The 22,359-nt window shown below is 44.1% G+C and overlaps 1 protein-coding gene across 3 annotated transcripts in view; it reads left to right on the top strand.

Moving 5' to 3' along the window:
* SPOCK3 (SPARC (osteonectin), cwcv and kazal like domains proteoglycan 3) overlaps nucleotides 1-22,359 on the top strand; it is a 130,354-nt gene that overhangs the window by 53,063 nt on the left and 54,932 nt on the right. For all 3 annotated transcript variants that reach the window (XM_072952544.1, XM_072952543.1, XM_072952542.1), the window contains one exon: nucleotides 17,537-17,636. In XM_072952544.1, coding sequence (XP_072808645.1) covers nucleotides 17,537-17,636 — 100 coding nt within the window. The remainder of the gene's footprint in view (nucleotides 1-17,536; nucleotides 17,637-22,359) is intronic.

Raw genomic sequence — 22,359 nt, 5'->3', positions numbered from 1 at the left:
GGGCTTCAAAATGTTTGTGTAAATCGTGTCCAGTCCCTTTCCATTCCTGACAGACTGTTTCAAAATGGCACTCAGCATACACCGTGTTCAGTAAATAACTAGTTTACAAAGAAATGAGATCAATACTTGACGTGATTTGTTTGCTTTGAGGGTGTCGGCAGGGAGCGAACGTGTACACAGCACTTAGGAGACCTGCCAGGGGGTTTGATCAGTAAGATCAAGAATTGGCTGGTACAGATAACGCAGGTCTTAGATTGGGGGTGGTGTGTGTGTTTGGGGGTGAGGCACAGCAAACAGAGAGAAAAGGCTTAATCAATTTTGGCCATTTTCGTCATTTAGATTCGAAATTCCTACTTTTTTCATTTAAAGGAACAACTTTTCTCTTTCCTTGAACTCATGTGAGAGAATGATGACTCCTTGCGTTATTTCAAAGAGTGTTTCCTAAGCTCCCCCAGCTAGACTGCACATGCATGTCCCGTGACCTTAGAGCCGTGACCCTCCCATCCTGTGACGCCTGCCACATCTGTGGGCAGTTGTGACGTCGTCTCCCTCAGGTGACTGCACGTCCATGAAGCTGGCCTGGGTCTCACCCCTGACTTCATGCTCAGAACCTGGCAGACCTGCTGCCTGGTCCCTGTTTCCACTGAAGGGTGTGCTGAAATAGCTGTTATTTGTAGAACATTTAGAGGGGAAAAAAAGGGTATTTTGATCAATTGAATTGGGTTAATCTAGATAATCTAAGTCTCAAAGTTGCTTTCTGTTTTTTTGTGATTATTTGTTGAAGATGATCTGGGAGGAGTGTCAGAGTCGATCAACAAACGTTTTAAAGTAAATGTATTGAATTATTGAACAAACAAATTATTTCCAGGAAAAAGGGGAGGGGAGGACATGAAGGTGTGAGGGAGAGATTAGTCTGTAATAACTGGTAGTCAATGACTTAGGTTTGTAGAACCTCAAATAATCGGTAGATTTCTCCTCCCTCCGTGCTTTAAATACAGTAACTGCCTTCTGAGGAGGGGAACGGCCCGGTACAGAGGCTCCCTCCACGCGGCGCCCGGCCTGGCTGATGGGGAGGACATGCACACTCTCCGGGTTTGTCTCGTCCACTCAGGAGTTTGGCTGCTTGTCTCCTGTTGGCTCTTCTATGAAGACCTGACCTCAGGCAAGCGTGGTACCGTTGCTTTTTGCTGACTTTCTGTTACTTTTCTCATCACTGTACAACCAAGTAGTTTTATCAACAGTGAGAAGGGACGTGGATGCTTTCCATCGGGGAGCACGCCCAGTTGCCAGGTGGCTGGCGCGAAGTCTGCGGTGGCCCCCAGGCCGGGACAGGGACGCCTCTGCACCCATGCTCTGGGGAAGGGCCCCCCAGCTGCTCAGGCTGAGGCTCTGTGCGCGGTGCCGCCCGCTGAGAGCAGAGCCCGGGGTCTCGCTCCTTTGCTGCCTGTGCAGCGGCCAGGGATGCGCACCGTCTCTGGATCTGGGCGAAACTGAGCGTGTGTAAACAGGGTAGCGTACATCTTCTGACAGGCTGCGGAGCTTTCTATTTAATATTGCTTGACAGTTAAGAGCCGTGAGTGTGGAAAATCATCACATACGCTTTTGCTTTCCCCTCGGGAAGTGTTACAAGCCGTTGAGGTTTTCTCGATTTGTCAGTTTTTCTTTGTGACGTGCTGGTCGAGGCGGGGTGACTGGGGACATGATTCCGAGGATGCCAGCGCTGCTGTGTGAAGGAGGCCAGCTGGTGCATTGAAGTTTCTTCTTGGAATTTTCATCTGATTCATTATTGTGGCTTGTGGTTTTGCTCGGGAACGCTCGATCACTGTAATGCAGCCAGCACTTCGGAAGCTGCGGAAGGCGCGCGCCCTCGCTGAGTGGTTGGAGCCGTCCGTCTGCTGCTCTGGAGGTCTCTGCGGCTTGCTGGTTTGCATGCAAGTGGGGAACCACAGAGGCTGAATTTGTAGAAACGGTTCGCGTTGGACTCAACAGCGGTGCTGCGCCTTCCATGGTGACATTATTATAAAGCTTAGATTAGTCCAGTGAGTGTGGCCCTGCCCAGGCGCAACCCTCCCTTGTGCCGTCTCAGGAGCCAGCAGGGAGTCACTGGTTCTCTTGCAGATGGAGAGTTACCTGTGCCTTGGCTGCATTCCTTCTGAAGATCCTGGACCCTGACCTGCTGCTGGCAACGTCACACAGACTAATGCTGCTTTAGCCGCTGTTGAAGATTGTTTTAACACGAGTGTGCGGCTGTAAGCTGAGGCTAGGAACGTCTAGGATGTTTTGGAAAATGCATACATACAAAATAAATCTTTTTATTACATTTATGAAGTAATAGCTTAATTATAGGAGTTATATTCTTAACTGTTTCACTTGTTTGGTTATAACTTTCCAGATTCAAATCTAACACTTAGTTTTGGGTAAAAAAAAGGTATTCACAGAAAATCAAGAACGAATCTTCTTTCACTGAATACATTAAAATATCTTTCATGATTTTCTGATGAGAAAAACTATTCTTGTGAAAAGACAAAATATGTGACTCCCTCTTCCCTGCTAATTGGGAGAATTAGGGACACGTTAACGACAAGCATGGATGAACGAAAGTGCTTTCGTGAGATTGGCCCCAGATACCTGTTAAACATGCTTTTATCCCTTTTCCTCACCCTGCCTCCCAAGGTAACCAAGCACTTTAAAAATGAAATCTCTTCATTAATGAGCTAAACACCACCAAAATGTCATCGAGGCTGAGAGAGCAAAATGAAAATCCACGTCAGTAGAAGCCTTGACATATTCATAAAAAACCGAGGGAAGCCATCCGCACAAAAGTTTATGCATCAGAAAACTTACGAACCTTTTACCTTCTTTGTGTCACATCTGGGAGGCTCCTCCAGGTCTTCGTTCTGGACTGTGTACGTTACACATTAGATGCCAGAAAATGCCTGTGCCCGTGATCTAGTTCAGCTTCTCTTTCTTAGTCTGGCAGTGGGACAGCACCAGGTGGCTGTGATAGATTTTACGGGTTTGGGATTATGTGGCTTTCATGATGTACTACAAGCTCTCAAGCCCTCCATGACTCTACTTTCTGAGATCTTTTTTCTGGAATCTACATTTATCTTTAGACTTTCAAGAGAGTGTGATGGTTCCTTGATACTGTAGTCCCACAGGAGCTCAAAAGAAGTGTAGGCACTTTATAGTAATGACCTAAACTGAATAGTAAAAAGAAGGAACTAAGGAAAGCCAGCCTAAAGATCCATGTAACTGGTAACTGAGCAGGAAAGGAAAATGCCCACGTGTGGATGAGAAAGGTCAGGGGACTGCACGAACCGGATTCCAGCGTGATGATGCAGACAGCGTGACGGCTGTTAGCAGAGGTTGGACCAAGGCTGTGCAGGGCTCTGACCCCTAGGGCAGGGGATCCCATGAACTGGGCATCCAACAGCTGAGCAGATGGGACTGGCTGAGCCGGGGAGGCCGAGCTCAGAATTTTGGGCTGCCAAGGGGTAACAGTGTGCAGATCGGGCTAATAAAGAAAAGGGGCTTCACCAGAGAGAGGCTCTGTGGGTCTCCCCAGGGAGCCTTCCATCTTTGGCCAAATACACACGATTATCAAGTGCAGGGCAAGCTGCGGGTCACAGGGTGCTGTGGGCCTGGCAGGGATTCTGGAGGTCACCCTGTGCCGGTGGGGATCTCACACGGTGAGCACAGAGGCCCCTCCGTGGAGCGTGTGGGACTCAGTGAATGTCCCGGGAACCAGGCTCTGGAGGTCGGGCTAACTTAACACTTCTGCAATATTCTCAGTGCGTGATCCGAGAACTCCTGGGTTTTCCAGGACCCATCCAGGGAGTCAGCGAGGTCACACTAATGCACAGCAGTGATAGTGATGATGGCGATGATAACAGATGTTTGTCCTCTGTGACCGTGTTGGCACCTGGAGTTGCGTCTCCAAAGCACGGTGAGTGAGACTTCCGGAGCTTCTGCACGAGTGAGGCCGTGGCAACACCCTGCCCCAGCAGCCGTTCTGCCCTGCGGGGCTGTGAGACTGAGGAGAAAAGAACAGGTTCACTGCAAAATCAGTAAATGTATTAGTTTCATTAGTCGCAACCCTGACCATGCTGTTTGGTTATCTGTATGATGAGATTGTAAATAAGCGTAGAAACTCCCTGCTGCAAAATGAAGTAAAAAGGTTGCCTCAGAGGAAAGCGCTCGTATGAGTGAGTTGCAAACAGAAAACAGAACGAGTCACTTTTTTCACAGAAGAACAGGTTTTTATGAAAAAAAGGATTAACAGAAAACAATGGTTTTTCTGATTGGGAAATTTAAAGACGTATTCTCGACAGTAAGTGAAGTAAGCCTGTCACCTCACAGGAAGCGTCTGACAGGGACGATACTTGAACTAATAGTGGAGACAGTTTCCAAAATTGAACACGAAACCAGCAGAGTCAAGAAGTTCGGTCAGTGTCCAGCAAGAGGAAGAGCACATGTTCCACAAGGGGAACAAGACAGGAATCAGGACTAACTCACTGTCAGAAACAATGGAGGCGTGAAGACAATGGAAGGTGCTCGAAAGGAAAGGAATGCCAAGCCAGAAATACTCTACAAAATTAGCCTTCAGGACTGAAGGGGAAATAAAGACCTTTTCAGGAAAATAAGAACATGAAATTACTTGCCAGCAGGATTTTCACTACAGAAAACGCAAAAGGATGTTAAGTTAAAAGGAATTCAACCACAATACGTTAGGTCCACAAGAAGGAATGGGACACTGGAAATATTACACGTGTGGGGAGATTCATGTCTATAAACGCGTGTGTTTGTAAAAGTTTTAAAAAGACATGATTTTAAAATAAAAATTATAGTGCTTATTGTGGGATTTGTGTGTGTGTATAAAGTTTTTGTTACATACTAGAACTTTGTTAGCTAATATGTATATTTTGTTATGTAAATATAGAGGAATGTCTTATATATTATTTGTGCTATAATTAAATATATTATGTATATTTACATGTATGTTTAGAGTTAGAATAATGGAATATTCTATTGGGGTTAAAGTTCTGCCCATTGTATACTATGTGATGGTGTGCAATAAAAATATATGATGAGGGCATTAGCTGAGACCCCGTGTGCTGTAATTATTTCAACTTATTATGATTTTGTGTGCATTCTGAGTTGCCAGTCTTTGGAGAGACCTGAGATACAGCAACGACTGTGTGCGTGAGCTGTCAGAGATCTGATGTCTGAACACCTTCGGATGCCACAGCACTACAGGTGGATTTGCTGTTCTCTAACATTTATTATTATTCTTAGTTAGTTTTTTTCTTTCCTCTGAAAATATCGAGTAATGTATACTGATAGGAAGAAAGGAAGTATTTATGCAAAGGCAAGTTCTTAGGATAAATTTAAATTACTTGGGAAATGATGTGTTTGAGAAATCAGGCCTGTGTCTGTCCCCTCTTCATCTACTCACACTATAACTTAACTGACTGCCTGGTGCGTGCTAGGTAATGGCTTTTCTCTCAGGAGTATCTGACCTGCCACGGGACCTGGGAGATGGGAGGTGGTGGGTTGACTGTTACGTAAAGATGAGTGAGATGTTGTGGAAAACAGAGGAACGAACACATGGGTGTAGTTTTCCACCCTGAGATTCTCACCTCAAGGCTGTGCGTTCATATTTTAAATTGTTTTCTAAATCAAGGTGTTTTCCCCAGTGTCTCATGATAGCTAATATCTAATATAATAACGAACGAGCTCTCATTTATGTTTTTGAAAGTCAGGAGAAAAAAATATGACATAGGGTTAAAAAGCAAGCTTTAAATCATATTCATATTCACATCCTTTCACTGAAAAATGGGGACTGCTAGCCAAGGGCTTTGAATAAAAAGGAAATCAACAGTATTCTGTGTGCAGAATATTCAATAGCACATTTTAACTTGATTTTTAAGAAATGAATACAAAAAGAAAAAATTGTCAGTTTTACATGAATCCCGGCTTTCAGTGTGGTCTCCTGGGGGTTAAGTTAATGAATTTTAATACCGGAAATTTTGGGCTGCTTGAAGGCCTTAAAAAACATCTTAGTGTTCTAGTGCTAATACTGAATTGTTTAATACGCGTCATTACCAGAAATGATGATGCCAGTATACAATTCTAACTGATAAAAACAACGTAAAAGTGTTACAGTGCGCACACAAAAAACCTGATGTCATTCTGAAAATAACATCTCAATTTCCAAAGAATAAAGAACATAAATAAACAGAATAAATATCCTTGTTTACTCATATTTCTGTTTGTCTCTGCAAATTGTGTATATTGTTATCCACCTGCCAGAAATATAAACAAGGTGGCCCTGCTTACCTATTTAGTAAATAGTAGGAAAGTACAGGATGACAGTTACACCCAAGGAGAGGAAGGGGGTTCCTATTCAAGTGGCACAGACGTGGTAGAGCCCCCAGGACTGGGGTCCCCACAGCCAGCTGCCCAGGGTCCAGCCCCACCTACCAGTGTAGGACCACTGTCAGAAGAGCCCACATGGCCCACTGGGGTATTAGCTCTGGTGACCAGAGAGGACACACTGTTGGGCCCTGTGGGACGTCCCCTACATACGGCCACTCCTCCAAGGTCTGGAAACACAACTGACCTACCTAATACATACGAATAAATGCAGAGCTTTAGGCAAAATGAGATGACAGAAGACTATGTTCCAAACCAAGGAACAGGACAAAAACAGAGGGATTAAGGAAAGTGGAGATAAGCAGTCTGCCTGATCGAAAGCTCATGGAATTGCTCAAAGATGCTCAAAGATGCTCAAAGAACTTGGGAGAAGAGGGGATGAACGCAGTGAAAATGTTGACATAGTCAGAAACTTTAAAGAAGAACCAGAGAGAACTGAAGACACAGACACTGTGATACAAAATGCACCAGAAGGGTCAGCGGCAGATTAGAGGACTCAGGAACGGATCAGTGAGCTGGAGGACAGGGTAGTGGACATCACCCATGCTGAACAGAAAAGTCAGAAAGAATTCAAATCATGAGGGCAGTTTTGGAGACCTTGGGGACAACACCCAAGCATGCTAATATTTACATTGTAGGGGTCCCAGGAGGAGGAGGAGAGAGAAAGGGACAAGGAACTTATGTGTGAAGCAATAACAGCTGAAAACGTCCCTCACCTGGGGAGGAAACCAACGTCCAGGTCCAGAAACACGGAGTCCCAAACAGAATGAACCCACAGAGGCCACACCGAGACGCACTGTAATTAAAACAGCAAGAAGTTAAGATAAGGAGAGAAAAGAAGGGTTCCTCAAAAAACTAAAAGCAAAAGAACCATTCAGTCCAGCGCTTCCACTCCTGGGTACCACCCAGAGAAAGCAAGAGCAGTAATTTGAAAGAAAAAAACGCACCTCAGTGCTCGCAGCAGCACTGTTGACAGTCGCCACGGCATGGATGCAGCCCAAGGGCTCTTCGACAGGCACCTGGATAAAAACGGTGTGAAGTATGTAAGAGCAGGAAAAGAATGAAATCTTGCCATTAGTGACAACGTGGGTGAATCTGGAAGGTATTATGCTAAGTGAAATGAGTCAGAGAAGACACTGTGCAATCTCACTTCTACGTGGAATCAAAAAGAAAAATGAACAAACAAAACAGAAACAGACCCAGACACGGAGAACAAACGTGTGGCTGCTGGAGGGAAGGGGCGTTCTGGGGGCAAAGTTGGTGAAGAGGATTACGAGGTGCAAACCTCCCGTGGAGCAACAGTAAGTCACAGGGGTGTTTTTTGCAGCGCCAGGGACACGGTCGGCAGTATGGTGAGTGCAACACTTTGCACGGGGCAGACGGTTACTGGATGACTGTGACGATCATTTCCTAGTGTATGCAGGTGTCAGACCACTGACACCAGCAGAATATCCTACGTCGAGCGTCTGTCAGTAGAGAAAATGCACGATGCCCAGCACCCTGGAGGGCCCGAACACGGCGCCGCGGTCCCCTGAGCGCAGGGGCTGGTCCGCCTTCTCCTGCCCACATGCGCTGAGGGCACAGCTGTCCGGTCTCCTCCCAGGGGCTGCGTGGAGGGCGCTGTGCTGTGTTGGAGACTGGACATGGGACAGTTTATGGTGAGAGGCCTGTACTGCATGCTGGCATCGTGATGTCGCAGTGGGATAACCCAACCCGTAGGGCGAGCTCTGCCGACTCCCCAGTCGCTGGGAGCGCTTGTGTGGGCGAGGAGTCCCCATGACTCTGCTCCCCTGGGGAGGAGTCCAGGTGCAGAGGAGCCGGCCAGTGTGGAGGCTGGTTCTGGACGCCACCAGTCTTCCCCCAGCGCTTACTTCGTTAACTGTTATTTCATATTTGTTAAAATGAAGGGTGCATTTCTTTTCCTCTTTAATTTGTTATTGTTTTTGTTGTTGAATTGCAAATATAGAAACCCCCTGAAACTGTGCTTGGAGAGTTGGGGACAACCTTCTTTTATGAAGACTGAGGACTAACTTACAGAACTCAAGAAGAAAAGCTGGTCCAGGCCTCAGGGATGCACTTGAGCAGGAAGGGAGGTGCCACCAGAACCCCTTGTCTGCTCAGCTGTTCGGTTTCCTCTCAGGCATTAGTGGTGTCTGGAGTTCTCTGCCTGTGTCTGCAAGGTCCCTGTGCACTGACTGTGACAATACCGGCTGAAGGGACCCAGGGGGTTATGTGCACTTTATTGTAGGGCTCCTGCAAAGTCGCTGTCCTTAATTTAGGGTTTCCTCGGTTAACGCCGCCATACTCAGATTGTGAGAATGCCCAGCCCTGCACATCCCCGTGTTTTTACATGTTTATGTTAAAAATCTTTGTGTATTTCTGTGGATGCAAATATGCATGCATCAGGTTTATCTTTGTTAATCTCATGAGGGCGATTCACATACTTGAAAGTTTTCTAACAGTTTAAACTGTGTATGTCCTGAAATGTCAGTTCGGTGGGGACAGATGTCATCAGTGCACTTGGTGCTTCACTGAGGTTGAATTTATTTTTATCCTCTTTTGGGCGATTATTTTTATTTTCTCTTTCGTCATTTGCCTACCTTTTAATTTTTGTCAATTAAAAACAGTATCCTGGATGCCAGAGTGATTGTTTTGACACGCGTCAAAGCGTGCTGGTCGAGGCTTTGCTGTAGCTCGTACTAAATAACCCTTGGCAGGGAGCGAGAGAAAGCAAGTATCAACCAGGTACTCCCAGTATGTTCTTCAGCTAGAGTGGGAAATTCAGCCAAAAATAATTATAAAAAATACCTAGGAAAGCTCAAAATATTTGGATATCAAGCAATATTCTTATAAGTAATCCATTATCGAAGAAAAAACTCACAAGATTAAAAAACACTTTAAACTGAATTATAATCAAATATCAAAATATGAAGGCCTTTGGGATCTAGCTGAATTTATGTTAATGGGAAATACATAGTCTTAAAACCAGACTTATCAGATAAGGAAAAAAGGATGAAAATCAGTATTCTTAGTATTCAACTGAAGGAGTCAGAACAAGAATTGAAAATTAAAATTAAGACAGTAGAAATAATGAAACAATAAATATGAGAGATCATTATTGAACTATAAATCAAATATACAATAGAGAAAATCCACTCCCCTAAAGCCAGGTTTTTTTTGAAGGAAAAGTGATAAAAAGATATTTATCCTTAGCAAGAATAATCAGGGAAAAAGCAGCAGACACACCGCCAATATCAAACATGAAAAAGTCTTATCGTTAGAGACCCTGGAAGGAGTAAACAGATCCTAAGAGCTTGTCAGAAGCTGTACTATGTTAACGAATGTGGCGCTTTTGATCAAATGTACAGATTTCTCCGAAAAGTCAATGTACATAAACTAATTCAGAACAAGATAGAAAATCTGAAATATTTAGCTATTAATCAAATTTATATCAAATTTGTATTTTAAAGCCTTCTCATAAAGAAATCTCCAGGCTGACATGTTTTCAAGAATTAGTCTAGATATTTAAAGAAAAAAAGCCCCTGAGATATTGTACAAACACTTCTAGATGGCAGAATTTGAATTTGTTCAGACTAATTTTGATCAGCTGAAGTGTCACAGGCTGATGGGATCGATAAAGAGCACAGCAACATTGGAGGTGAATATTGCTCACAGACACACGTGGGACATTCCTAAAACCTCCGCATATCCCATCCACGACAGTGTGCGCACGATCGGACCCGTAAGACGCCGTCCACATCGGGGGCTTCCAACTGAAGTCACTGCACTGTGGAGAAGGTACGTCTCCTTTTCCCAAGTTCTCTTCCTACGGAGGCTGAGCAGTGGCCCCGGGGGTGTCGCGTCCTCCATCCTGGGATCTCTGTCACCTCACACGACCAAAGAGGGGATTGAATTCACAATCCCGAGAGGAGGCGGTTCTCCTGCATTCCCGAGTGGGCCTGGATGTGGTCACGACGTAACTTTATGGGAGAGTGACAGGATCAGCTCTGACAGGGACACAGGGGACGGGGGTGCGCACAGAGACAGGGCCACACGGGAGGACTGGGGCCAGATCATCACCTCCCACCCGCTGTCCCGCCAGAGCCGTCCTGCCGGCACCTCGACTCCAGCCCAGGGGGACTGGTTTCGGACTTTTGACCTCCACCCCTGGGAGAAATGATTCCTGTCACTTTGAACCAGAAAGTTTTAGGTGATTTGTTACAGCAAACCTAGGAAGCAAGGCCATTGCTCGGGTGTGAAAACAGTCTCTGGAAGCGTGGTTGAGCCAGAGGAGATTCGGGAGTGTGACTGAGCCAGCTGTTCACAGCCCTGGAGGTTCGGTGTGGTGCTCGGAGGTGCCGTGGTGAAGTCCCCGTGCGCTCAGGCCCTTCCTGTGACCAAGGTGGCCCCTTGGCCGCCCAGCTGCTCTCCACTCCCCTGTGAACGGAGGTTCCACACAGATGAGACGTGTTTTCAGGCCACAAAATGTGCGCTTTTGCTTTAAGGGGCTCTGTTGAGACACAGCAGAGGTGGGGGTGAGATGTGTCAGGACAGCTCCCGGCTCAGCAAGGTCGGCTCAGCAAGGTCGTGGGTGCAGGACAGAGGCGCGGAATTCAGGGAGCATGAGTGTAGGCTGCGAGTTGAGAAGTGACCCTGTGATGGCTGTTACAATGGCATCGAGAAGTAAGCAGAGGAGCAAGGGACAAGAAGGTGTGCGAACACCAGACCGGGGCGGAAGTGCACTCGTGGAGTCAGGAAATATTCCTCTGGGGAAGGGACATCACAGTGGGGACCCCAGGGGAGTCCCGTCCCCCAGATGAGCTCCATGCTGTCCTTATCACTTCCTGGACCCAGGAAGACCTCACCCCACACTGCACTTCTCTGTGTCTCCAGAACAGCTCTGAGGCCCGGGAGTCAGTGACCCTGCCCAGCTGGAGCCTCCAGATTGTCACATGGTCTCTGGACACACTGTGGTTTATTCATGACTCAACAAGCAGTTAAAATAAACAGTATGTAGAAGGGTGCAGAAGTACAGGTTATAGTTTTGAAGATGACCAGTTAGTTACTGGGGGAGCCAGTGAGGGCTTGACAGCGCCCCATTCAGCTCCTAAACATGGTGAGTGGCTGTAACGCTGAGTAATCACATATCATAAATAAAAATAGCAGAATGGTTTTAGCGGACCTTTCTGACCCCGTTCAGATGTTTCCTGAAGAACGTTTCCTTGTTGAGCAAATCTGACGGTACTGATCACACCAGAAGCCACCAGAGCAGAAATGAAACGACCTGGAAGAGAGAGAAATGCTAAGGAGTCAAAGCTTGGGCTTCTTTTTAATTTTACCGGTTAGCTAACTTGAAAATGCTGTATGGGTTAATGCACAGTGGAGATTGTGAACTTTAACCTTTCTCTCAGCCTGTAAATCCGAATCGAGCACACCGTGGAACTTCTTTCTTTCTTCCCATCTCTGTAACTTTCCTCTTCCAGTGAAGCAGTAAAGGAAGGGGGCCAGTAGGACCGCCTCCCGAGAGGCCAACACCTGGAGGAAAAGCTGTATTCTCCCCTAAATATTGATGGTCTTTAATGATCGTTTTCTTGAGTAAAACGTGGCTTTAATTTTCAAATGCTTTGGCTAAAGCTGTCAGGTCAGTTTATTCAACAGTAGATAAAATCATTCCTTTTGTTTAGAAAAACAAAATTCAAAAGCATTTTTCACAATCAAGGCACATTTCTGATATATCACATACCTCTGGAAGGATCAAACGGTCTTTCCCCACATGTTTTCAGATCTGCATCATTAGTCATTTCTTTCAGGTAGAAGATTTTTCCCTTTTTAAGCTGCACGTCTGTCACTGTTATTTTAAAAATGTGGAGACAGTTCTCCAAAGATAGCATCTCCTTGATCTCTAAGGATCACACATCTTTGTGAACTCAAATCTCAGTTCGTACTTGGCTGTAGAAGTCCTGAAGGGTAAAGGAATGGCACAGCTAATGGTGGGTGAGAAGCCTGCGTTACTTAGGAGCATTGGAAAAAATAAAGCGTTTCCTAATTCTTATTTTAAATTTAGGAAGCATGCTCTTATGATCATATCTGATTTGCAGAAATATATGTCAACACTAATTAAGTGGGTCAGTGCATATGTTAATTAGGGAGAATTCCTCCTCAAGTCTGGCAGAGCTCAAACCTGAGTGCTGGAAGGAATGTAAGTGTTAGGTGCATTGTAGTTCTCCAGGTGTAAGTCTTTCACCTCCGTGGTTAGATTTATTCCTAGGTTTGTTACTTTGGGTGCTATTTTAAAGGGGATTGTTTCTTTACTTTCTTTTCCTGTTGATTCATCGTTAGTGTAAAGGAATGCAACTGATTTTTGTACGTTAATCTTGTAACCTGCTGCCTTGCTGAGTTCTTCGATTAGTTCTAATAGTTTGTGTGTGGAGCTTTTAGGGTTTTCTATATATAGTAACATGTCATCTGCATATAGTGACACTTTTACCTCTTCTTTTCCAATTTGGGTCCCTTTTACTCCTTTTTCTTGCCTGATTGCTGCGGCTAGGACTTCCAAGGCTACAGTGGATAGGAGTGGTGATAGTGGGCAACCTTGTCTTGTCCCAGATTTTAGTGGGAAGGTTTTCAGTTTTTCACCATTGAGTACTATGCTGGCTGTAGGTTTGTCATTAATAGCTTTTATTATGTTGAGATATGTTCCCTCTATACCCACTTTGGTGAGGGTTTTTATCATAAATGGCTATTGAATTTTATCAAATACTTTTTCTGCTTCTATTGAGATGATCATGTGGTTTTGTCCTTTCTCTTGTGGATGTGGTGTATCACACTGATTGATTTGCGTATGTTGAACTATCCTTGTGTTCCCGGGATGAACCCAACGTGTACATGGTGAATGATCTTTTTTTATTCTGTTTGCTAATATTTTGTTGAGGATTTTTGCATCTATGTTCATCAGTGATATTGGCGTATAATTTTCAAAATTTTTTGGTAGTGTCTTTGATTTTGGTATCAAGGTGATGGTGGCTTCATAGAATGAGTTTGGAAGTATTCCCTCCTTTTCAGTCTTCTGGAAGAGTTTGAGATGGACTGGTATGAGTTCCTCTTTGTATGTTGTTAGAATTCCCCAGTGAAGCCTTCTGGTCCTGGACTTTTGTTTGTAGGGAGTTTTTTTTATTGCTAATTAAATTTCATTTCTATTCATTGGTTTCTTCAAGTGGCCAATTTCTTCTTGATTCAGTCTTGGTAGACTGTATGTTACCAGAAATTTGTCCATTTCTTCGAGGTTATCCATTTTGTTTCCATATAGTTGTTCATAGTATTCTCGTAGATGTTTTGTATTTCTGAACTACAAAACATTGACTAAGGAAAGTAAAGAAGACTTAAAAAAATGGAAAGATATCCCATGCTCCTGGATTGTTCTGGCTATTCATGGTCCTTTAAGTTTCTATACAAATTTTATAATTATTTTTTCTAGTTCTGTGAAAAATGCCACTGTTATTTTGATGGAGGTTGCATTGATTCTTGATATGTCTGGTTAAAAGTTGATCAATTTTGATTATTTTTTCAAAAAACAGCTCTTAGCTTCATTGATCTCTCCTAGTGCTTCCTTGTTCTCAATTTCATTTTTTTCTGTCCTGATCTTTTTACCTTGTTCCTCTGTTTGGAATGTATTCCTCTGTCTCCTCCTTTTGCCTTTTTCTTTGTGTTTATTTGCACCACTTATGTAGCTTGGTGTGTCTCCTGGTCTTGGAGACGTGTTCTTATGTAGGAGATGTCCTGTGAGGCCCAGCAGTGCACCCCATCTCATCACCAGAGCAGTGTGGCCTGGGGCACCCCTGCAGGCGGCTGACCACTGTGGGCACGCTGACAGATGGGACCCTCACCCCGTTGGCTTCCAGGCCCCGTCTCTTGTGGGGGCTGCCAGCACCTGGTGGGGCCGCATCTAACTTCTTACCCATCATTTTCCTGCCACAGGTGCCAGGCATCCACTCCAACGGCCTGAGTCAGCCTCACCTTTTCCTAAACACCTGACTTCACCCATCCTAGTCTGTACACTGCCAAGATTTTTCTCTCACTTAAAAACATTTTGCTCCTCCTTAAATAGGACCTTCAAAACATAACTGAAAAACAATCCACAAAATGTTTACGTATTACACATAATGCAGATACTAAGTTAAATCTTAGAACATTTTGTGTATAGCTCATGAACTTCACTCCTTCTCCTAAGAACAAGACAAATATCTTAATAGACAAGATGATGAGTAACGCTGATTCTGAGAAGCATTCCTGATGGCAAGCCAGACAGATTCTGGGGTAATTTTGACAAGGACACTCTGGAGTGAAGAGCCCTCTTTGGAGGGGTACAGACTGAGCAGGGGCGTCACTCAGTGCTGGACCCGTGGAGCCTGCGCATGGCGGGGGGACCCGGCCGGGACTGAGTCCCAGGTGGTCAGAGGTCCCCAAGCCCGGGGACAGCATGGCCTGTCTGCCCCAAGTGTGTGCGGTTACAGTGTCTGTTTTGTTTCCACCTGCAACTACCAACCTTTGACTTTTGAAATGAAGAACGTACGTGTCTTATTTTTGTGTATCTGGTCATTCTTATTAGTGTGTTAGTTGACGTATGAACTTGTACAAGTACTTTTTTATTCCAGGAACGTTCTTAGACGTTCACCTGTACTTACTCCCTAATTCCCACGTGAGCGTGTGCCTGGGTGTTCCCTGCTGCCCTGGTGAGCTTACGTGTAACTAGTCTTTCCACGTAAAGTGTCATTAACAATTTTCTTCAGGTCTGAGGTGATTTCAGAACACACAAAATATGATATTTAGAATTTCAGATTTCAGATTGAGCCTCAAATTTTGTACACTCTTTGGTCTGTTCTAGAAAGACTCTTGTTACCACAAAATGCTCAGTGCTCTCTTTCCATTTACTGAGTGAAGTGAAGATTCCACGGCTCACTGTTCTCCAGCTGTGATGCTGTGAATGATGTCTGTTAAAACATGAATTCTGGTTAACTTATCCTCATCTAATGTTGTATTTATTTTAAACTGAACATCAGTAAGTATTCTACTGACTTCAGAATGATATAATTTGGCATCAATGCGTAATCAAAATGATTATGCAAACACAGACAATGTTACGAAGTAAGACGCTGATGACACTCAGCACATCCTGACCAGGATGCAGTCTACATAAAAAATGCCATTTTTATGGATGCACTTCAGGAATCTGAAAGTGTTTAGGTTTCAACAGTATTGGCTTCAAAGAGAGTAATGAGAACTAAAGTTTTTACCCCAAAAGCTATGTAACAGGTGCACTGTAATTTCACTGCTTAGGAAGTCATTGGAATTTCAAGAATTTCTAATACCTCTTCCAACTTTTAAGAAGATTTCACTTCGAGGTCTAATGACTCTTTGGATTGTGTGTGAAAGATTTCCTAATGTATCGTAAAATGTTTACTTATACAAGAAAGTCATTGATGGCGCACTCTCAGTTTCTGTGTTTCAGTAGAGTCTAAAGCTACGTGTGCTGGGAAGGGAGTGAGGAGTTGGACTGGGTCACAGAGTTGATGTGTGTCTGTCACAGCGTGTGGGTGCGCACATTCCAGGGCAAAAGGATAGCCATGTCCTGTCCTAATGAGTATTTTTAGTGACTAGTAACCTGAGCTTGATCATAATTTCTCCTAATGTATCTGAAGAGCAAATAATTTCAAAATTTCATGCTTTGTTTTGATTGCACAGAGTGAAAGAATAATGCAAATATAACATTTTGCATTTTCGGTTTCTCTCTGCTCCGTCTCTGTGGTCATAAATCTCTGTCCCGGACAGTGATGTACCTGGACTCCAGCCTTTGGTTTGATTCCCATCAGAATTTGTGCCAGTTGTTTAGTATAACAGCTTGGTTATTTCCCCCTTTGTGTCTCTTATGAGATGAAGTCTGTGTCCAGGCAAGATTTTAAAGCGATTTTCTGGCAGAATTTACAAAATTTAAATGAAGAGAATGTGTTTGGAGCTACCCTGGGCTTCACAGCTTCATGAAAATCTTTCGAGGGAGAAGCAGCGGGGGAGAGAGATGGTGGGGAGAGGACAGTAAACCTTTCCCAGAGCCCACCCAGCATTGCCGAAGTTTGGAGCACATTAGTCTGAACTTCCCTGTAAGGAGGGTTAGCACTATACTTGTGGTAACCCTTTGGGTCACTTTTCTGGAGGTTTGACTTATTCATGAAAGAAACGCCGAGTCCATAGAAAAGCACCCTTCTCACCTTGATGTGGTCTTGCTCTCTCTGCAAAGAGCTTCCACGGGCAAGAGTGAGGCTGACCTAGAAGAGGGCTCCCAACCGGTACACTTTCCGTAGAGGTCGCCTCTTGTCTTTACCCCACTTTAAGGCCTTCGCCCGCTCTGTGTAAACTCCTGACGCAAACAGGCAGAGCAGAAGCAGTGCAGTCGAAGTGGAGCGGGGAGTGGCCGAGCGGTAGGTGGTGGCGGAGAACAGGCTTCCCCGCTTATTCCAGGTCAGAGCCTGGTGGGTGTGCTTTGAGTCACTGCCACACAATGAAAAGAGGTTGGCTCTCACCAAGCACACTGATTTGACCCGAAATGCTGGCCTTTGCTGGAATGGTGTCTTTTCTGATCGCTGTTTTCTCTACAAGTAAGCTGCTGTAACTTCCAGGCACCTGGGGACACCGGGGAAGCGGGTGACTGTTCCTGATACCTTTCCAGCGGAATTCGAGGGGCTCTTGGGAAGGTCCCAGATGTGTGAGTCCCCTTGCTGACCAGCTGTTGCTTCTGTTTTGGGGGCTTCAAAACCACATTTCACAACTGCAAATTAAAATTTAGAATCCACAAAATGAAGTGTAACTGTAGCCTGTATGTGACTAGCAGAATATTCTTAAGGAATATGTTCTTATTATTGGAAAACTTTGGTTGTGAAACATAAGTTTACAATGAAAAACACTATGGAATAATACATTGAAAATGAGAATACAGTTGGTTGATTCTGATTTATCTTCAAGAATCGGAATGATGGTGGAGAAAAGGCATGATGCTAATGTAATTTTTAAATAAATGCATTAAGTATGCTTGTTTCATTTTTTCCCACAGCACGAAAGATGCAGGAGTCAGGCATAAGTGGTGCAAGCAGTGCCCGGGGGTCTCCATCAGCCCCGTCTGTGGCTCAGATGGTCGCAGCTACTCTTCCCAGGTGAGACAGTGACGGTCATTTAGCAGAAAACACATGGTACCTCTCGTTAGTGACTACAGCTGTTAATTTTCCAAACGCTTCATGTAACTATTAAAGTCATGTGAGTAATGTCACTGGTTTGGAGTCTGAGTCGACGTACATGTTTCCTCTACACGGGAGTTTTTTAAACTGAAGTGGAGTCGGTTTACAATGTGTTAACTTCCAGGGTCCAGCACAGTGATTCAGTTATACATACCTTTATTCCTTTTCATATTCTTTCTCACTACAGGCTATTACAAGGTGTTGAACATGGTTCCCTGTGCTCTGCAGTATGAACTTGTTGTTTATCTATTTTATATATATTAGTTAGTATCTGCAAATCTCAAACGCCCAGTTTATCCCTGCCCACCCCCTTTCCCCTCTGTTTTGTCTATGAGACTGTTTTTGTTTTGTAAATAAGTTTGCTTGCCTTTGTTTTAGTTTCCACATATAAGTGATACCATATGGCACTTTTCTTTCTCTTTCTGGCCCAGGCATCTTTCATTGGCTCTTGGCTCACTCGGCTTTGTCCATAGACTAAGCAAACGCTGACAGGGCAGATTTAAACAGCTTTCGGGGCTGGGCAGCACTTGTGGGTGCACTGATGGTGAGCCCTGAATCCCAAGTGCCCGGTGGCCCTTGAAGCGCTTTGCGTGGAGTTTCTGATTTGTCGTTGAGTAACACTGATGTGACAAAGATTGACCAGAGCGAGGTCCTGCGGTCCAGGGTGAGGGGCCCACACCCATGCCTTGCCAGCGCTCTGTGTTTCAGACTCCCTGCATTGGCAAGCTGGGTCTTTGGTTTGTTTTGGTTTTACTACTACAAGTAATAGTCCTATAGGTTCTGTTTTAGACCCACAGTATTTCCTCATTACCTTCAGCTCAGTTTATAAAGATGAAGTTATAAATTACATTCCACCGTACAGCATAATTGGAGGTGAGGGCATTACAAATTACACCTGCATCAGTAGGTGCGGGGGTGGGGGAGGGTGAGAAAGAGGGTTTTCAGAAGGTGTCCAAAGGAGGGCTTTAGCCGAGTGACGTAACTAGAATATACTCTTGGAAAGTGTCCCTGGTTACAAAAATTAGCCCGTTTTGAATAATTATTTTGTCAGAGTTCAAGCTCTGAACTTGTAGGCTTGTCCCTCAACCCTTGGCAGAGTGTTTTTAAAATGTATACATAAAGTACAAATAAACGGATGAACAACTATGGAAAAATAGGTTTACTTGGAGAAATATTGGGACTTTCGTGATTTTCATGAGAAGTATTTTTGTAATGTCATCTGATGTTTTTGTTAAGAAAAGCTCTTTTTTCAGAAGTCTACCTAATCCTTTTCAAAAGAACTAATGTTTTCTGAATTCTTTCAAATTCGGCAGTACCGGGAAATGGAAATGTAAGTCTGCCCAAGGTTACTTGAGAAGTAGTTGTTCCTGAAATTGACACAGCAGATAAAGGTCTTTGTTTCTTGGGGCAGATCTGTTTGGAGTGTGTCACCAAGCCTGAGTAAGTGTCAGACCACGGACGTGCTTGTCACAGACTTGTGTGACCTGTGTCCCACCTCTGCTGAGCAGGGGTCCGTAAATAGTGCTAATGTGTCAGCGCTCAGCAGGGCCTCTGTAACCTGGACTCCCGGGCACAGCGCTGGGCGATTTTTGACTCTCTTCTCTCATATTTAGTCATGCAGTGCTTGGCAGCTGGACTAAATAATGGTGAATATAAGAAGTTGTGTGTGTGTGTGTGTGTGTGTGTGTGTGTTGTGTGTGTGTATATGTATATTGTGTATGTATGTATCTGTGTGTTGTGTGTATATGTATGCGTGTGTGTGTGTGTGTGTGTTGAGGAAAGGCAGGTAAATAGAAGGCTTATCCCTTTGTTCTGAAATTCCTGACTCTGCTGCAGAGGTGCTATTTAAATTGGTTTGGGATGGGGCCCTGTGAATCTAAGTTTTAAAAGCTCCCCAGGCGATTTTTGTGTGTAGGCATGGCTGTTGCCTCCCTTCAATTGATTGCTTTTGAATTCTTAAGTATAACAGCTCTTGTAGTTTTTAATAACATAGAGCAATAGCATTAAAGTGGAAGCATACTTTTTGTTGCAATTTGAGAAAACTCCATATTGAGTTTCATCACTCTGCTGTTAGGATCTGGTATTTAATTGCCCCGCCTGCCTCTTTCCCTGAACACTGTCTGAGCTGAGATAATTTTACTTTGGAAGATCGACACTCAGAAATGGAAGGGCACTGTTTCTCTTTGAACTGCTTTTCAGCGTTGGCCTGGTGAGGACCCCCTACTTTTGAGGGTTTCTGCTTTCATCCCTGTCTGCACCCTGAACACCTCATCTTTTTCCCCAGGCGTTTCTTTACGAACTATTTTTTGCCTCTGTAGCCTTAACAAAGACATAGGCTCACTTTCCTGCCCCGTTCAAGATTCTTGAGTTACATCTACTCAATGAGTTTAGGACAGTTTTCACCAATTTTTCCAAATACATATTGATGTATTTTTGAAATTATAACCTTCCAACTTTCGTGTGAGCAACTGTGTGTTAAAATGGTTGTTAACAAAACTCCACTGATACTATAGGGGTTTTGTAATTTTATTAATTTCTTTAATTAGTTTTATTGTAATTCCTTAGGAAAATGAAAAGTTGAAAAATCTATATCTGTTTCACACACTTGTCTTTGAATTACTGATAACCAGTCAAATATAAATCTGGAAGTTTTTCATCCATGGTCTCGATTGCTTGTTTCACTTTCTGCCTGGCTAATTGCCACACATCACACTGCAGGTTCCTCCATCACTTCTCCAAGACTCACCACGTTCACCAGCAGTTCAAAACACCGAACTCATTACTTAGTCTAAAACCCCTTCCTTATTACATGGAAGTGAAGTGTCTGGCAGTGTCATGGGTTCGTTGTCAACCTTCTGCTGCTTTTGTTCTCGAATCCCCGGTGGTCAGGGACTGTGCAGTGACCTCAGCACCTTGGACAGAGGCTTGGGGAGGACAGGCTGCCTTGCCCCGGGGACTGAGGCCCAGCCACGCTGCTGGGACAGGAGGGCCCGGTCCTGGCCTCCCGGTGCTCGGTGCTCGGACCAGTGCTTCCCATGCCTGACGCGGGGCTGGAGCCGGGCCTGTGCCTGCGTCTCACCTATGTCTGCTGTAACTTTTGTACCGATCCTGCAGTGCAGTGACCCGTGACCTTCCCAGCGCATTAATCCCTCGTCTCCTGTCTGCACAGTGTCTGTGCTCACTGATCAGGCATCTGTTCAGCTCTCCGTGGGGCAGATGCTGTGAACGCATTAGGCATACTCACTTCCTCTCACTCAGTTATAGATGCAAACACGGATGCACAGGGAGGTGAAGTAACTTGCCCAGTGTCTCAGCCAAGTCCAGAGTCCATGTCTAAACCACTCACTTCTTTAAAATGGAAATTTGAAGCAGAAACACTTTTTAAAAATTAATTGCCCTTCATCTTTTTACCACGTATCATTAATGTGATGACTACATTTCTTTGAATCATGAAGTAGAAATCGTGGTATATGCCCTTTAAATTTATAGTTGCTTTTTCTCACTGGTTTGAAGCCTGTGATTACAGGGCCATATTTTAAAGTTATGCTTTTAGAGATTTTGCATGATGCGGAAGTCTAAGTCATTGATTTTCTGTGGTTATAACTTCCTGCAGAAGACAACCTTCTATGTTTTCTTAGAGGATTTAAACTTTGAACTCTAGGTTTTAGGTACACGTGGTGATGGAGTTTTGTGTTTGGCAGAGGCGGGGGTGAATGTCATTTTTCCAGCTTGGTCAGTTGTTGCTACGTCATTCCATCTCTTGCATCACTGGATTGCTTGAGTGTCTTTGTCAAAAGCGAAGTGGTCCTAAAAGTGTGACTCTGTTTCTGTGTCTGTCTTCAGCGAATTACTTGTCTGCCCGTTGACTGTGTCACACTGCCTGTTTGCTGTATCTTCCTGTTAAGTTTTACACTCAGATGCTGCAAGCCAACTTTATTCTACCTTTTCAGTGTTGCTTTGGCATTTGCCCTTTGCATTTCTGTATGAATTTCTTTTTAATTCGAGTACAGTCAGTTACAATGTGTCAGTGTCTTGTGTACAGCACAGTGTCCCAATCATGCATGTGCATACATTTATTTGTTTTCATATTCTTTTTTATTAAAGGTTATTACAAGATACTGAATATAATTTCTTGTGCTATACAGAAGAAATATGTTTTTTATCTATTTTTATGTATAGTGGTTAACATTTGCAAATCTCAAGCTCCTAAATTTATTCCTTCCCACCCCCTCCCCACCAGTAACCGTAAGGTTGCTTTCTAAGTCTGTGAGTCTGTTTCTGTTTTGTAAATAAGTTCATTTGTGCTTTTTTTGTTTTTTTAGATTGCACATGTAAGTGATACCATGGTATTTTTCTCTTTCTGGCTTACTTCACTTAGCATGACAATCTCCAGGTCCATCCATGTTGCTGCAAATGGCATTATTATATTCTTTTTATGGCTGAGTAGTGTTCCATTGTATAAATATACCACAGCTTCTTTATCCAGTCATCTGTCGATGGGCATTTGGGTCGTTTCCATGTCTTGGGTATTGTAAATAGTGCTGCTGTGAACACTGGGGACAGTCCCACTACTGGGCATATATCTGGATGGAACTCTAATCCGTATGAATTATAGAATCAGTTTGTCAGTTTCTACGGAAAA

The sequence above is a fragment of the Vicugna pacos genome, chromosome 31, assembly GCF_048564905.1.
Source record: "Vicugna pacos chromosome 31, VicPac4, whole genome shotgun sequence".
NCBI lineage: Eukaryota > Metazoa > Chordata > Mammalia > Artiodactyla > Camelidae > Vicugna > Vicugna pacos.
This window is presented reverse-complemented; position numbering and strand designations above follow the sequence as displayed.